The sequence below is a fragment of the Lithobates pipiens genome, unplaced genomic scaffold (genome assembly GCF_037356315.1).
Source record: "Lithobates pipiens isolate NorthernLeopardFrog02 unplaced genomic scaffold, aLitPip1_a1.2 Scaffold_27, whole genome shotgun sequence".
NCBI classification, from domain to species: Eukaryota; Metazoa; Chordata; class Amphibia; order Anura; family Ranidae; genus Lithobates; species Lithobates pipiens.
Window position 1 is genome coordinate 14,178,811 of NW_027507788.1, and position 17,822 is coordinate 14,196,632.

The 17,822-nt window shown below is 44.5% G+C and overlaps 1 protein-coding gene across 3 annotated transcripts in view; it reads left to right on the top strand.

Moving 5' to 3' along the window:
- LOC143933553 (beta-1,4-galactosyltransferase 3-like) overlaps positions 1–17,822 on the top strand; it is a 152,155-nt gene that overhangs the window by 118,293 nt on the left and 16,040 nt on the right. For all 3 annotated transcript variants that reach the window (XM_077456484.1, XM_077456486.1, XM_077456485.1), the window contains 2 exons: positions 12,196–12,431; positions 16,248–16,435. In XM_077456484.1, coding sequence (XP_077312610.1) covers positions 12,196–12,431; positions 16,248–16,435 — 424 coding nt within the window. The remainder of the gene's footprint in view (positions 1–12,195; positions 12,432–16,247; positions 16,436–17,822) is intronic.

The following is a 17,822-nucleotide window of genomic DNA, read 5'->3' on the forward strand; positions in this document are numbered from 1 at the left end:
GGTTATTTAAGCACATTATGTGTTGGCAAATGATCCACAGAGCAAGATCCCAATGTGTTTTGACCTGATAGGCTTCTTCAGTAAAAGCATTATATATATTATAAAAACACATATCGAATAGCATGAAGAATATTACAGAACGTCATCCCCAACCAATATGTCCCTTAGTAATTATATTTGCATCACACACTTCCAGGATGATGTCAAATAATTAGCTATCCAAGGTTATTTAACCACACTATGTGTTGGTAAATGATCCACAGAGCAAAATCCCAACATGTTTCACCCTGATGGGCTTCTTCAGGGCAATAATGGATTTTGTGTTCTGTTCTCTTGGGAATACAAAAATCAACCCGCCCGCACTGAATGGGGTCCAGTTCATGATGGGGGACAGTCGCACACTTTCAGAATGATGCCACATAAATGGCTGTCTAGATTATTTACCAAGCTATGTGTTGGTAAATGACACACAGAGCAAGATCCCAGCATGTTTCACTCTGATGGGCTTCTTCAGGGGCATAATGGGGTTTGTGTTCTGTTAGTTCTCATAGAATACAGAAATCTAAATTTGAAATGGCGCAGGGATAGAGGTTATCTGTTCCAGTACCATTTTGAAATGGCAGTCGTATTCAGCAGCACCTGCATTCCCTTGTTTATGGATTATTATTTTTTTTTAAATAAGGATATTGGTGTCCCTTTTCAAAGTAGGCGTAGTGTCAGTCCAGTTATACAATAAGCCGGTCCAATAAAACATTGAAGATTAAATATTTTGTCCTTTTGATCTGAGCCGGGAAATGCTACAAGGCAGGCTGGAAAAGTGAATAACAGGAAGGGCAGGACCCGCAGGACCGGCGCTGTGCGTTTTCTTCATATGTTAATTCAATAGACACAATAAAAACCACAAGAAGCAGAGACAAAACGTCCTTGGTCCGTGTGGCTGAGTACTAACTAGACTGTGTGCCGGTCATCAGATAACGGCAGCAAACAAGCAAAGGACACAGCAGACTGGTAGCCAGAGTCATAAGATACCCATTCCTGCATTGCCCGCAGCTCCTGCTGCTATACCAGCTGCATAGGATTGGCATCTTATGGCTCCTGTTATGTTGTATTTTTATTTCTTAAACTAAATCTCAGCTTAAAATATATTTGTAATATAAGCCCCCCTTCCCCAGGATAAAAAAAAAAAAAGGTTCACCTTTTTTACTCCGCTGCTCCTAGCCGGCACAAACTCCTCTTCTTTGCCCCTCTGACATCATTGCAGGGACCACCGCTGCTGAGAGGCAGGTTCCCAAGATGGCGCCCTACATTGCTTCCATATAGACATGGAGCCATCTTGGATAATGTGTGGAGCACTGATTTAAAGTGAGGGAGGGGGTTAACCTGCAGGGAGAAATCTAATAACCCTTCTCTGTAGCGATGGACCCCGATGTAGCTGCTGAGGGTGACAACGCCGCAGTGAATTTACTGCAGACCCTGCAGCGTTGTCACCCTCATAGGGGGTGACAGGATCACCATTTTTTTTTTTTTTTATATACAGAAATGAGACTGAGAAAGTGCAATTTCCAATATGAGGAAATAAACGGTTGTATTTTTGCTCGTCTTCCTCTGCTGCCGTGACTCAGTTCCTGTTCTTAGCGGCGGTTTTGGTTGCTGTGATGGGGGGGGTGGGGGTCAGCGAGGTCACATTTGTGAGGTTGCTGGGTAAGATGTAATTAATTAGATCATACTTTGATTCCATTACAGCAGAGTTTCTGTTTATATTAAAGCTGTAGTTTAATCTGCCTATATATTCCTTCCCTGCTTCCACCCTCCCAACCCTATTTTGGACTCGATGACCTCATCACTGGTTGTCTGTGGTTCTCCATGCAATTATTATTATTATTATACAGGATTTATATAGCGCCGACAGTTTACGCAGTGCTTTACAACATTGGGGTAGACAGTACAATGCAATACAATTAAAGACCAGGGGAATCAGAGGGCCCTACTCGTTAGAGCTTACAATCTAGGAGCAATGCAAGCACACCATGGCTGGTGGGAAGGGCCGGTAGGGTGGTCTACATAGCTTCCTGAAAACATCACAGTACCCACCTACAGAGCCATCGGTCCGGATGCAGACAGTGGGCTGGATCTTGGGGGAGGAGTCCCGGCCACTATCAAAATGACTTGATGGGCTGGAGGAGTGGGCGTTCCTAGGCAGACTTCCATAGGTTACGCCCACAGGTGATGCCGAGCTTCCTTATTTGAAAGAACCGAAATCCAATGAATCAGAGGGGCCGGCCACACTCAAACTGGGGGAGGCAAGTGCCAGATGATAGTGGCAGTCCTCCAGCCAGGAAATGAGGTGGGTTCTGTCTGGCTTGCTGCAGCTTCTAATGCACATTATGAGAAGCTCACAGTGTGCAGTGAAATCAGAGTAAGCCAGGAAAGGAGCCTGTACCACTGTACAAGACTGAAGGGAAGGCCGGAGGTCAGATTTCTCTCTGGGGTTCAGTTTTTGTGGATTCATACATGGAGCCGTCTGGTACAGGTAATCCCTGTTTGTCGGCAGGGACCTTCAGTATTAACAGTCAAATGACTCAATTGCTGGTGATTCACTTTGTCCTGGAAACGGCACACTCCAGTTTTTTCTGGTTTGGTGAAACTGAAGCCAAATCCCTTTTTCTCTCATTCGGTATACAGTAGATATGGTTAAAAACCTCATCGTTCTTGTTTCTTGTTTTGGGCGACTCCGGGCCATCCTCGTGTACAGTGCAGGACTAATGGTAAAGGTCATTTTTTATTGAACGGATATAATAAAAAGTGTTCTCTGTTACGTTTAACAGACCTCGAGAGGGACAGAGAGAAGTTCTATGTTCGGGTTTACATACCCCTTGATATTAAATATTTAATGTTTGCTTGGATTGTACTTTGGACATGTTAGGCCTGACATTGTTGACCATTTTAGTGTGCTGATGCTCCATTGTTTTCCAATCAGCCGGCTGGGCAGATCAGGAACCAAGCTCTTACATTGATTGTGTCCAGGCTTGCAGTCAGAAGGCTAGGGCAGGTCATGCACCAAGCTCCTATGTTGTCCATTCGGCAGGCTGGAACAGGTCATGGACTAGGCGCCTTTATAGTCGTTAGTATGTTGTAATGGGTCATTGACCAAGCTCCTACACTGTCTAGTCAGATGGCTGGGGCAGGTCATGCACCAAGCTCCTATGTTGTCCATTCGGCAGGCTGGAACAGGTCATGGACTAAGCGCCTTTATAGTCGTTAGTATGTTGTAATTGGTCATGGTGGACCAAACTCCTACACTGTCCAGTCAGGCGGCTGGGGCAGGTCATGCACCAAGCGCCTATGTTTACCAGTCAGAAGTATGGAGTAGGCTGTGGATTAAGCTTCTACAAGGTCAAGTCGGTGGGTTCAGGCTGGTCATGGACCATACTCCTACATTGTCCAGTCAGTAGATTGGAGGACTCTCGGACCAAGCTGCTACATTGTCCAGTTTCAGGATTGGGAGGGTGTTGAACCAAGGTCATACATTGTCCAGTCAGCAGGATTGGGCGGGTTGTGGACCAAGCTCCTACTCTAGTAGGATGGGTCAAGTTGTAGACCAAGCTCCTACTCCGTCTAATCAGAAAGTTTGGGTGGGTTATAGACCAAGCACCTACAATGTCCAATCAGCAGACGGGGCGGGTTGTGGACCAAGCTCCTATATCCTATGGGCGGCACAGTGGTGTAGTGGTCAGCACTCTCGCCTAGCAGTAAAAAGGGTCGCTGGTTTGAATCCCAACCACGACACTACCTGTTTTGAGTTTGCATGTTCTCCCTGTGCCTGCATTGGTTTCCTCCGTGTTCTCTGGTTTCCTCCCACACTCCAAAGACATGCAGGTAGGTTAATTGGCTTCTGTCCAAAAATTGGCCCTAGTATATGAATGGGGACCTTGGATTGTTGGCTCCTTGAGGGTAGGGTGATGTGAGTGTGCAATGTACAATGTACAGGGATAGGGACAATTGTAGACACTTACTCAGGTTGAACTGGATGGACTGGTGTCTTTATTCAATCTTACTACCTATCCTCTAGTCAGTAGGCTTGGGCGGGTCATGGACCAAACTTCTACATTGTGCAGCCAGCCAGTAGGTTGTGGTTACTCGCAGACACGCTGGTTTGGGCAGGTATTTGACCAAGCTCACTACACCCAGTCCATAGACTGGAGCAAGTAATAGACCAGGCTCCTACATAGTTCAGTTAGTGGACTATAACTAGTCATGGACCAATCTCCTACATTGTGAGCCAGTAGACTGGGACAGGTTGTGAACCAAGCTCCTACACCAGTGATGGCGAACCTTGGCACCCCAGATGTTTTGGAACTACATTTCCCATGATGCTCAACTACACTGCAGAATGCATGAGCATCATGGGAAATGTAGTTCCAAAACATCTGGGGCGCCAAGGTTCGCCATCACTGTCCTACACTGTCCAGTCAGCAGACTAGGCCTGATCATGGACCAGTCTCCTACATAGTCCAGTTAGTAGGCTAAAACTGGTCATGGACCAAGCTCCTACATTGTCAGCCAGTAGACTGGGGCAGGTCATGCACCGAGCACCTATGTTCACTAGTCAGCAGGCTGTGGATCAAGCTCCTATAAGGTCCAGTCAGTAGGCCCGGGCAGGTCATGGACCATACTTTTACGTTGTCCAATCAGGAGATTTGAGGATTTTAAGACCAAGCTCCTACACTGACCAATCAGCAAGCTGGGGCAAGTCATCCACCATGCATCGACATTGTTCAGTCGATAGGCAAGGGCAGATCGAAGCCTAGCTGCAGTAGAGAAAAAGTACGGTATGTTTTATCCTTGCTGTTCTATGTAGCAGGAGGGTGCCTGGATCATAAGACTGGCTGAACAGAATTATAAAAACCTTTTGGCAAGTAGCCACATTCACATATACAGATTGTATTTGAAGCTACCCCTTTGCCTGCCTGGAGTTCAGCTATAATCACCACTGTTCAAAATAAAGTAGCTGTTTGCACCACATAAAACAGTAATGATAGCAATAGCAAGCCAAGTATTGTTTTTTATAGCTTTCCGAGTAGTAAATATTCCCCACCAGGGACGGTACCAGCTGCTTTTAATCTCTCTCAGCTTGCGATGTGCAGCTGGAGGATTGCATGGAAAGGATAAGGAAGAGAAGCATGACTTTCACGGCTGTCCCTTGATGATCAGGAGAATTCTGGGCATTTTTCGAATCATGTGATGTTACCCCGTGCTCCTTCATACATCATTCCTCCAGTAGGACCTAGACTCCGCTATGGCTTTGTAATACAATGAGGTATTGTTCACCTGTAAACCAGAGAGCGGTGTTCCACCGTCATCTGTATAAGCTGTTTTGGCTCTGGTCCCTGTGCTTTTGTTGTACTCATGTTCCTGTAGAACAGTGATCATCCACCCTGTCCTCAGGGCCCACTAACAGGCCAGGTTGTATGTATTACCTTGGGGGGAGATGCAGACTAGAATACGGCAATAACTGAGCAGCAAATAATATGACCTGTGATGTATTTCAGTTATCTTGCAAACCTGGCCTGTTAGTGGGCCCTGAGGACAGGGTTGGTGACCACTGTTGTAGAAGGTGCCAGGCCACTAATGAAGCATACTACACTCCTACTGCCCAACCTACATGTAACTCTCTGGCACCTTTTTGTGGCCTGGGGATCCCTACTGAAAATTAATCTACGTCTCGCAATTGCTCTGTTATGGCGGTGATCTTTAGTAGAGCTGCACAATTCTGGCTAAAATGAGAATCAGATTTTTCTTCTTTTTTTTTTTGCTTAGAAGATAGATCACGATTCTCTCACGGCGTAACATATTTCACATTAAACAAAATAATTGGGCTAACGTTGCTTTTTTTTTTATTCATTGAAGTGTATTTTTCCCCAAAAAATGCGTTTGAAAGACCACTGTGCAAATACAGTGTGACATAAAATATTGCAACAATCGCCATTTTATTCCCTAGGGTCTCTGCTAAAAATATATTTTATATATATATATATATATATATATATATATATATATATATATATATATATATATATATAAAATGTTTGGGGGTTCCAAGTAATTTTTTAGCAAAAAAATCTGATTTCAAATATAAGAAACGAGTGTCAGAAAAAGGTTTAGACTTTTAAGTGGTTAAACTTCCTGCATATTCACACAGAAGTTTTATCCCTTTGATCTAAGACACAAGAGTTGCAATGCTGTTAAAAACTTGGCAGACTGCCAGAGTGAGCAGAGAACTCTATGCTTGTTACATGAAAGAATCGGCAAACTCTGCAGTACATATAGTCAGAGGGGTTGAATCGAGATTGCGATCTTTTAACGATTAATTGTGCAGCTCTAGTCTCTAGTATCGCCAGTCTTCAGCAACTCCTTTAACATGTTCACAGTCTCTGACCATCCCTTCTATCGTGTCTGCAGTCTCTGACCCCTTGTATCATGTCTGCAGTCTCTGACCATCTCTTGTATCATGTCTGCAGTCTCTGACCATCTCTTGTATCATGTCTGCAGTCTCTGACCATCTCTTGTATCATGTCTGCAGTCTCTGACCATCTCTTGTATCATGTCTGCAGTCTCTGACCATCTCTTGTATCATGTCTGCAGTCTCTGACCATCTCTTGTATCATGTCTGCAGTCTCTTCCCATCTCTTGTATCATGTCTGCAGTCTCTGCCTATCTCTTGTATCATGTCTGCAGTCTCTGACCATCTCTTGTATCATGTCTGCAGTCTCTGACCATCTCTTGTATCATGTCTGCAGTCTGACCATCTCCTGTATCATGTCTGCAGTCTCTGACCATCGCCTGTATCATGTCTGCAGTCTCTGACCATCGCCTGTATCATGTCTGTAGTCTCTGACCATCTCGTGTATCATGTCTGCAGTCTCTGACCATCGCCTATATCATGTCTGCAGTCTCTGACCATCTCTTGTATCATGTCTGCAGTCTCTGACCATCTCTTGTATCATGTCTGCAGTCTCTGACCATCTCTTGTATTATGTCTGCAGTCTCTGACCATCTCTTGTATCATGTCTGCAGTCTCTGCCCATCTCTTGTATCATGTCTGCAGTCTCTGCCCATCTCTTGTATCATGTCTGCAGTCTCTGACCATCTCTTGTATCATGTCTGCAGTCTCTGACCATCTCTTGTATCATGTCTGCAGTCTGACCATCTCCTGTATCATGTCTGCAGTCTCTGACCATCGCCTGTATCATGTCTGCAGTCTCTGACCATCGCCTGTATCATGTCTGTAGTCTCTGACCATCTCGTGTATCATGTCTGCAGTGTCTGACCATCTCGTGTATCATGTCTGCAGTCTCTGACCATCTCTTGTATCATGTCTGCAGTCTCTGACCATCTCTTGTATCATGTCTGCAGTCTCTGACCATCGCCTGTATCATGTCTGTAGTCTCTGACCATCTCTTGTATCATGTCTGCAGTCTCTGACCATCTCGTGTATCATGTCTGCAGTCTCTGACCATCTCTTGTATCATGTCTGTAGTCTCTGACCATCTCGTGTATCATGTCTGCAGTCTCTAACCATCTCATGTATCATGTCTGCAGTCTCTGACCATCGCCTGTATCATGTCTGCAGTCTCTGACCATCCCCTGTATCTTGTCGATAGTTTCTGTCTATGTCCTGTTGCGTGTCTGCTGTCTCAAGAGACTGAGCATTCATTTCATTTTATGTGTGGCCCTGTGGTGATGTTGAGGGCCACACTTGAGAAAGTTGCCCATCGCTGTTTGCTGACAGCTGAACGTAACACCTATTTTATTGCGGCTCAATCCTCTTTTTATTGCTACTGCAGTGCAGGAACTTTATTTATTTTATTTTTTTTTATAATCTTTATTCATGTTTTTTTCCAGCAGACAGGAATGCAGGAAGAACAATACAATAGCAGAATTGGCAGATACACCCAAAATAATTCCAAAACCTTCTGACAGTATATATAATGGACAATAGAGGCTATATTGGTAGTCGCCTGGGAAAACAGGTCTTGTTTAATCATTTTATTATTATTCATTTATTATTAGCGGGGGAGGGGGGGGTGTAACCAGGAAGCGTAGAATATAAGAGGATTAAACGTTCGCTCTGCCGATGACTGCGACTTGCGCTCGGTTGCATCGTTTAGTTCTTGATGTCGTTCTGCAGGAAATGTTCTCGCTGTGATATATACGCTCCTAGCCGTGCCCATTTTTCCTTCACCGTGTTGCATTCCAACCAGCTTTATTACCACATCAGTTTGCTGTCGATGCCAAATTGTCCCGCTCCATCGAGCCGCCCAGCCAGCCTTTACTGTCGCTGTCACCGCCACCCAACGCCATTCCCGGGGTGTTTTATTTAAGCTGCAAAAATGTGCCGAAAACTCTCCCCTGCCGGCCACTGATAACTCTGTCGGTGCTCGGGGATAACGATCGCTCTCACCTACTTTCATGACTTTCTTTTCTCTTCTCCTTTGTTTTGTAGGTCAAGAAATTTGAGCAAAAATCACTTTCATTTCTGCACATTGAAAACCGTGCAAAAAAATAACAAACAAACAATTCAAATAGCTGCAACATACAGAGCATTCCAAAACACACCAGATAAACCATAGATAAATAAATAACAATGTAGCGCAATTACAGCGTTTATATAAACTTCCACACATGCAGTGACACCAACGTGACCACAAAATACAAATACAATCTAACAATGCCACAATATAAAAACAATAACGATGCATTAATGTTAGGGATGCAGCGATATATCGGCCGCTGAAAATGGGGTTATCGGCAAAAAAAAAAAGAGAGATGCTGATTATGGTCACCTGAAAGAGATTTTGCCGCGATTCTTATAGGTCATGTGACTCAAAAGCTTTAATACAAATAGGATAAATCAGTGCTCTAATATATCTGGCACGTTCCCTGGCTAAGAGTGTAAACGAAGTCTCGGGGCAAATAAAGGATCAATGTGGTGTTGCAATAGTGCATTAAGACAGCTACAGTCACACTAATATATATATATATCATATTTCCCCAAAAATAAGCCCAGGGGTTGTATTAAAGGGGTTATAAAGGTTCATTTTTTTATTTTCTAAATAGGTTCCTTTAAGCTAGTGCTTTGTCGGTTTACTTACCTTTTCCTTTGATTTCCCTTCTAAATGTTTTTTTTCTTTGTCTGAATTTCTCACTTCCTGTTTCTCCTCAGTAAGCTGTTCTGGCCGACTAAACACCGCTCCGATGAGGGTGTGAAGTTTACTGAGGAGAAACAGGAAGTGAGAAATTTAGACAAAGAAAAAAAAAAACATTTAGAAGGGAAATCAAAGGAAAAGGTAAGTAAACCAACAATGCACTAGCTTAAAGTGGCTGTAAACCCTTACAAACCACTTTGACCTACAGGTAAGCCTAGATTAAAGCTTACCTGTAGGTCCAAGAAATATCTCCTAAACCTATATGGTTTAGGAGATATTTGCCCGAAAACGGGCACCGCTGTCTACGGCGCATGCGCCGTAGACAGCGGCGCGCAGGCGCACTGAGCGCGGCAGTTCCAAGAATGGAGCTGCCGCATTTGTCGGCTCCTGTGCGCATGCGCGGGAGTGACGTCATCGCGGCTTCGCCGAATGACAGCGGCGGAGCTGCGAGACGCCACCAGCAAGATGGATGCGGCGGACTACAGGGGACAGCGGCGACTTCGCTGGCTCCTGTGTCAGGTAAGTGACACATAATGGACTACTATGCGATGCACAGTAGTCCATTATGCTTTACCTTTGCAGGGAAAAAAAGAGGAAGTAAACACATCAGGGTTTACTTCTTCTTTAAGACAGCTACAGTCAATATATATATCTCTATCTATCTATCTATCTATCTATCTATCTATCTATCTATCTATATATATATATATATATATATATATATATATATATCTATATCTATATCTATATCATATTTCCCCAAAAAATAAGCCCGGGGCTTGTATTAAAGGAGTTATAAAGGTTAGTTTTTTATTTTCTAAATAGGTTCCTTTAAGCTAGTGCTTTGTCGGTTTACTTACCTTTTCCTTTGATTTCCCTTCTAAATGTTTTTTTTTCTTTGTCTGAATTTCTCACTTCCTGTTCCTCCTCAGTAAGCTGTTCTGGCTGACTAAACACCACTCGGATGACGGTGTGAAGTTTACTGAGGAGAAACAGGAAGTGAGAAATTCAGACAAAGAAAAAAAAAACATTTAGAAGGGAAATCAAAGAAAAAGGTAAGTAAACCGACAAAGCACTAGCTTAAAGGAACCTATTTAGAAAATAAAAAACAAACCTTTACAACCCCTTAAAGCGGTAGTAAACCCACACATTTTATTTTTTATTTTTTAAACCTGCAAAGCAAAAGGCATAATGACCTAGTATGCACCGCATACTAGCTCATTATGAAATACTTACCTTAGAACAAGGCCCGATCCACGCCGAGGGAGCTGACATGCTCCCTCGGCGTTTCTTCCGGGTATCGCGGCTCCGGCGCTGTGAGTGGCCGGAGCCGCGATATCGTCACTCCCGCGCATGCGCGCGGGAGATTTCATTCCGGCCGCCGGCCACTGCCGGATTTTCAGGCCAAGAATCCCCTTGTGCGCATGCGCCGCTGCAGTCAGCGGCGCATACCGAGGGGGATATCTCCTAAACCGTACAGGTTTAGGAGATATTTTTTTTACCTACATGTAAGTCTTATTATAGGCTTTCCTGTAGGTAAAAGTTAAAAATTTGGGTATACAACCACTTTAAATTTTGTCAGTAAAAGACACAGTAGGGCTTATTTTCGGGGTAGGTCTTATAATGCAATGTTTTTGTCTTCTCTCCCCCTCTCTTGCCCTGCCTGACAGGAACCCCCAGTGTGAACGGAGTTAAAATGCTTGTAAAATCCTATAATCCTCTCTATTACAGTAGTATATAACGAACAATGTGTGTGTTTCTGTAATATAATTGTGCCAAATACCTTTGTTATAGTGTCGCTCTGCTCTTCTGTGACCCGGCGGAGCTCTCTTCCCCGCAATTATATTACAGAAACACACACACATTATGTTCTACTGTAATAGAGAGGATTATAGGATTTTACAAGCATTTTAAACTAGGGTTTATTTTCGGGGTAGAGCTTATATTCCAGCCCTGCTGAAAAATAACGCTAGGTCTTATTTTAAGGGAAATGTGGTGTGTGTATATGTGTATATATATACACACACACACACACACACATATATATATACACACATATATATATATATATATATATATATATATATATATATATATACACACACACACACATATATATATATATATATATATATATATATATATATATATATACACACACACACATTATTTATATATATATATATATATATATATATATAGTTAGTATGTCCCAAAGATTTAGAGTGCTTCTGATGTAGAGACACCCCCAAAAAGACTTGTAGCTGTAATTGCAGAGAAAGTTGGTTCTACAAAGTATTGACTCCGGGGGGCGCCATACAAATCTACCCCCCACACTTTACATTGTAAAAAAAATTGGAAAACCATTTATCATTTTCCTTCCATCTCACAATTATGTGTCACTTTGTGTTGGTCCATCACATAAAATCCCAATAAAATACATTTACGTTTTTGGTTGTAACATGACAAAATGTGGGAAGAATTTCAAGGGGTATGAATACTTTTTTTAAGGCACTGTACATCTCCTATATCCAGAGACTTCCTGACACATCCATCCATCCCATACTGACCACATATATTGAGGGTCTTCCTATCCTATACATACACATAGCCAGAGTCCGTCTCGTGGAGAGCGCCCTCTCTGTTGAGATATACACATTACAGTAAATGACTAATGATAAGGAGACTGTAGCACTGGTGTCAGCATTACTGCTCAGACAGAGAATAAAAAAGTAATTAAATGTAATGCGTGTGAGATGACCGCTTTTAATGAGCTGCCCAACAAGCCGGGGACTCTGTAATATGGACTATCGCCTGGAAAGCCAGACATTATAAAACCACCCTTTGTCCAGCTTTTTGTTGATAATTATTACGGACATTTAAAGAGACCCTGTCATCTTTGGATTGAAGGTGAAAGCACAGAAAAATTGAGTGTTTTACATGCTCACTTGCAGCATTGTCTGATGTCTGTTTCTCTTTCTGTTTGCAGGAGGGCCAATCAGAGTCCAGTTGCCAGAGACCCTCACACTTGAAGATGTGGTGCATAAAAACCCACACGTGACCAAAGGAGGGCGCTACAAACCGCCGGACTGCGAGACCAACCATAGGACGGCAGTCATAATCCCTCACCGCAACAGGGAGCAGCACCTTAAATACCTTTTATACCACCTACACCCCTTCCTGCAGCGGCAGCAGCTCAACTACGGCATATACATTATTCATCAGGTAAGTCCGGCATGAGAAGGGGTCAGTACTCGGCGTTCTCAGAGGCTGCTTCATTCATACTTCTTAACCCATCCTGGTGGTAACAGCCAAGATATCCCTTGGCTTTTGGTGTATTTCTGAAGCTGTACAGGTGTGGCCCTCAGGTGACATATGGGCCCTACAAGACTTCTCCCTCTCAGTTTGGCTCACTGTTTTTGAATTAGACGTGTCCTGGTGTAGGTAAAGCTCAACTCTGGGAACAAAAACTTTCATTCAAATGTATTCCTTAATAGCCACAGAGAATATAAATTCACTTTGTGTGCGCCAAATGCTTTTGCAGACCCAGATATTACCTTGTAAACAGTGACATCATCACTGGGCTGTACATGACCTGTGCAGGGAGCAGAGCTGTGGGAGTGGCCCAGCAGGCTCCACCCACTACAGGCTGCCTGCAGAAAATGACAGGAGGGGGCGGAGACAAGACCAGTCACCCTGCACAAGGAGAGAGAGCAGCAGTGATCAGTCTTTATTACAGGAAGTCTCACACTGGATTACTACTGCACAGATCTGGAAGGAATACACAAAGCTCTCCGAGATTCAAGGAATGGATTTATACAATGTTTGCTTATCTGGGAGTTCAGATTAAAAAAAAAAAAAAATTTTGTCAGCCCTCCTACAGTTCTCCCCACTGGACTATAGTCCCCACCTACTAGACTACAGACACATCCTACTCCCCTCTGGATATAGACATCTACAGCCCCCCTACTGGACTACAGACTCCTCTCTGTCCCTCTAATGGACTACAGACTCCTCCCTGTCCCTCTAATGGACTACAGACTCCTCCCTGTCCCTCTAATGGACTACAGACTCCTCCCTGTCCCTCTAATGGACTACAGACTCCTCCCTGTCCCTCTACTGGACTACAGACTCCTCCCTGTCCCTCTACTGGACTACAGACTCCTCCCTGTCCCTCTAATGGACTACAGACTCCTCCCTGTTCCTCTTACTGGACTACAGACACCCCAACCACCTTACAATCACTTCTTACTAGAATACAGACCCCTCCTACTCTGCCACTGGACTACAGCCACCTCCAAATGGAGTATAGACACCTCCTACTTTCCTACTAGAGACAGACCTCTCCAACCCCCCTACTGCACTGAAGACCCCTTTTATTCCTCTACTAGACTATAGACATCTCCTACTGGACTACAGACACCCCCTACACCCTTATCGGACTACAGACACCCTTTACTGCCTACCGGACTACTGACACCTCCAAATGGATTATAGACACCTCCTACTCCCCTCTACTGGATACAGATATCTCCAGCTCCCTTACTGGACTACAGACACCTCCTAATAGACTACAGACACTGCCTACTCCCCTACTAGATACAGACATCTCCAACTCCCCTACTAGACTGCAGATACCTCTAAATGGACTATGGTTACCCCCTACTAGACTACAGACATCTCATACTCCCCTACCAAACTACAGCAACCCCCCTACTGGATTATAGACACTTCCTACACCCCTACTGGACTACAGACACCACTTACATCTGGACTACAGACCCCTTTGAATGGACTATGGTCACCTCCTACAGGACTACAGACACCGCTTACTCCCCAACTGGACTATAGACCTCTACAATTCCCCTGCTGGACTATAGACACCTCCCTACTTTCCTAATAGACTACAAACACCTCATGCACTTTACCAGACTACAGACACCTGTGACTGGGCTACAGTCGCCTCCTACTAGACTACAGACAACTCCTACTCCCCTACTGGACTACAGATGCCACCAACTTAATCCCCTAATAGACTACAGACAACTCCTACTCCCCCGCTTGACTACAGATGCCACCGACTGGATTATAGACACTTCCTACTCCCCTACTAGACTACAGACACCTCCTACTCCCCTACTGGACTACAGACACCTCCTACTCCCCTACTGGACTACAGACACCTCCTACTCCCCTACTGGACTACAGACACCTCCTACTCCCCTGCTGGACTACAGACAACTCCTACTCCCCTACTGGACTACAGATGCCACCGACTGGATTATAGATGCCTCCTACTCCCCTACTAGACTACAGACACCTCCTACTCCCCTACTGGACTACAGCCACCTCCTACTCCCCTACTGGACTACAGACATCTCCTACTCCCCTACTGGACTACAGATGCCTCTGACTGGATTTTATATACCTCCTACTCCCCTACAGCCACCTCCTCATCACCATAACACAAGGAGGGGGTGTTCTGTAGTCCCACAGGGAGAACTGGGCTGATATCACTGTCAGCAGAAGCCGGGTGCACCATCGTCCGGCCCTTGTGGCCGCAGGAAGTATAAGTAGATAAGACATGGGGTAATAATCACGTATGGCAGAGAATGTTTGTTTCCGCCTTGCCTTTGAGCTGAACCTTTTGCCTAGCGGGATCCTGTGCAGCCTGTGTAGCCTGTGTAGCCTATGTAGCCTGTGCTCCTGATATATCACCTGTTATCAGTCATGTTTGGAGTATTTATTGTCAGGAGGGGGAGGGGCCTCTCGGGTCACCAAGGTGCCCGTTTCCTTTAACAGCTTAATAACATTTATTTTTATAATGCTGCTGTATCTATAGAAATATAAACTGGTGGTAGATAAAGCTGGTTATCTATCGGGGGTTGGGAAAGGCAGTTTTCCTGCTACCGTAATCCTCCGAAATGACAGGTTGGCCTCTGATAATCTGCATTGTGCTTTTACTGTCTCTGTTTGTTTTTAGCTTCACCCAGCTTCCCTATAAAGAGCTTTTATACAACTCTTATCACCCTTCCCTTCTTATCTGAGTGTCAAACATCCCGTATTATCTGTCCCACAAACACCCAATATCACCCCGGATACCGCCAGAGACACAAACAACAGGAAATGGTGGAAAGTACAACCGCCGGCACCAACACATCCAACAAACATGGCCGCCTCCGTGTGTTCAGAGATAAGTGATGGGAGGCTTTTGTTGGTTGTGATTTCCACTTTTTTCCTGATGTTTTTTTTTTAGCAGCTCAGCCGACTGCACGTTATATCCCCTTTATAGGCTCCCTGGGTTCTGTAACCCCCTCCCCCCCCCATACCTTCTGTATTGAACTGTGGTGTACTTGTACAGCGCTGCACAAACTGTCGGCGCTACATCAGTCCTGCATAATAATAGCTGATATGTAGAATCGACCTCTTTTTGGATAACATGGGGTGGGTGAACAAAAATGAATTGTGAGGATAATGTATTGGACTACTAGGAAGACCTGATGAAGGAGCAGAGCATTTCAGGAGAGGAGAGTTCTAGAAGAAGGAACAGTCCTCCAGCAGAGCAGAGTATTTCAGGAGAGGAGAGTTATAGAGGAAGGAGTAGAGTCCTCCAGCAGTGTGGTTTATTTCAGGAGAGGAGAGTTATAGAAGAAGGAATAAAGTCCTCTATCAGAGAAGCGTATTTCAGAAGAGGAGAGTTAGAGGAAGGAACAGAGTCCTCCAGCAGAGCAGAGTATTTCAGGAGAGGAGAGTTGGATAGAGAAAAGAGCAGAGCATTTCAGGAGAGGGGAGTTGGATAGAGGAAGGAGCAGAGCGTTTCAGGAGAGGAGCGTTGGATAGAGGAAGGAGCAGAGCATTTCAGGAGAGGAGAGCTGGGTAGAGGAAGGAGCAGAGTGTTTCAGGAGAGGAGAGTTGGATAGAGGAAGGAGCAGAGCGTTTTCAGGAGAGGAGAGTTGGGTAGAGGAAGGAGCAGAGCGTTTCCTATATTTGCTCTCAGCGTTTGCTGTTCCCAGGTAGGTGACTATCTCTGTGTCTCTGCAGGCCGGGAATGCCACCTTCAACCGCGCAAAATTGCTGAATGTCGGTTTTAAAGAAGCCATGAAAGACGAGGACTGGAACTGCTTATTCTTCCATGATGTGGACCTCATTCCCGAGGACGATCGCAACCTGTACACCTGTGACAAGTTCCCCAAGCACGCCTCCATCGCCATGGACAAGTTCGGATACAAGTAAGTAAGCTGCTCCTCCTCCAGACATGTCACCGGCATTCTGGAGAAGTATCTTTCTCTCTCTCTCTCGATTTTCTGGGTAATGGGGAAGGTGGTGCAAATCTTTGGAGAGCAGTGTATGGGTTTTCATTTTCTTAGTTCTATTTATTCACTTTCCTCCACCTTCGCTTTCCCATCATAGCACAGAAATACAAGACACATTTATGGAGGTGACCTCACTGGACTCCTCCAGGGATGATTACAGGTCATTAGTTCTCTGGCTTTCTAAACTCCGACCGCAGTCTGGAAAGTCTTTTACGATTCATTTGTAATAATTTGCTGCTTCTTTTGGAGGGAAAGGTGGAACAGACATCAATATGTGTATTCACAAAGTGTCTTAGGAGAGTACCTGAATATACTTGCTGAGTATGACATGTCCAGCTCGTCCAATTCAAGAAGGCTTTGCATTCATTCAAAACATCCAAAGCAGTCTCTGAATATCCAAACAAAAGAACTGGCTGCTCCAGGTGAGACAGGAAGTCTACTGATGCCGGGGTGCCCGCCTCGGCTCGCCTCCGCATACGATCAACACTGAAGAAATGGCCGCACTCCAAGATCCATCAAAATTCTTATTTAATAAACGAACATCCCAAGTGTTACAAACAGTTCATATGGTAGACGCGTTTCACACACTAACAGGTGCGCTTATTTATTCATTACCATAATGGATCTTGGAGTGCAGCATTTCTTCAGTGCATTCTTTAAAGTGCTCATGCATGAAGGCAAATGCATGCATTGGTCCCAGGGCCGTTTTTAAGGCAGGGCAAAAGGGGCAGCTGCCCTGGGCCCTGTCATTGTTGTGGGGCCCAAACAGCTGCCTCACACTTGCCAAATATCCTGGTTTAAATTCCCTTGTCCCTTGAGTTTTTTGTCCTGCACTGTGTTCTGATATCTCAGTGTGAAGTGCTGCTACTAATGCTGCCCAGCTCTGCCCTATTGTGGTGTACAGATGATTTACATGTAAAGTATCAGAATTCATATGTAAATAGCGGTGGCATTCATATATAAATAGCGGAAGCTGGCAGCATTGATATGTATATAATGCCCCCCTGAGGTCATATCCACAGTAATCTCTAGCAACCAATCAACAAGCTGAAATCATGTGCTGTAACCTCTAGCAACTAATCAGTGAGCCGTAATGTGTGCTGTACCTTTGGCGACCAGTCAGTGAGCGGTAATGATGCACTGTAACCTCTGGAAACCAATTGCAATAGCTGCCTGATCTGATGTTGTAAACTGAATTTTAGTTTAGCTGCTATTTATTGTATGTCTCAGAGCAGGTGGAGAGTGAAACTGCATGGGAGGGGGAAGGGCCCCAAGAAAATGTTTGCCCAAAGTCCAATCAATA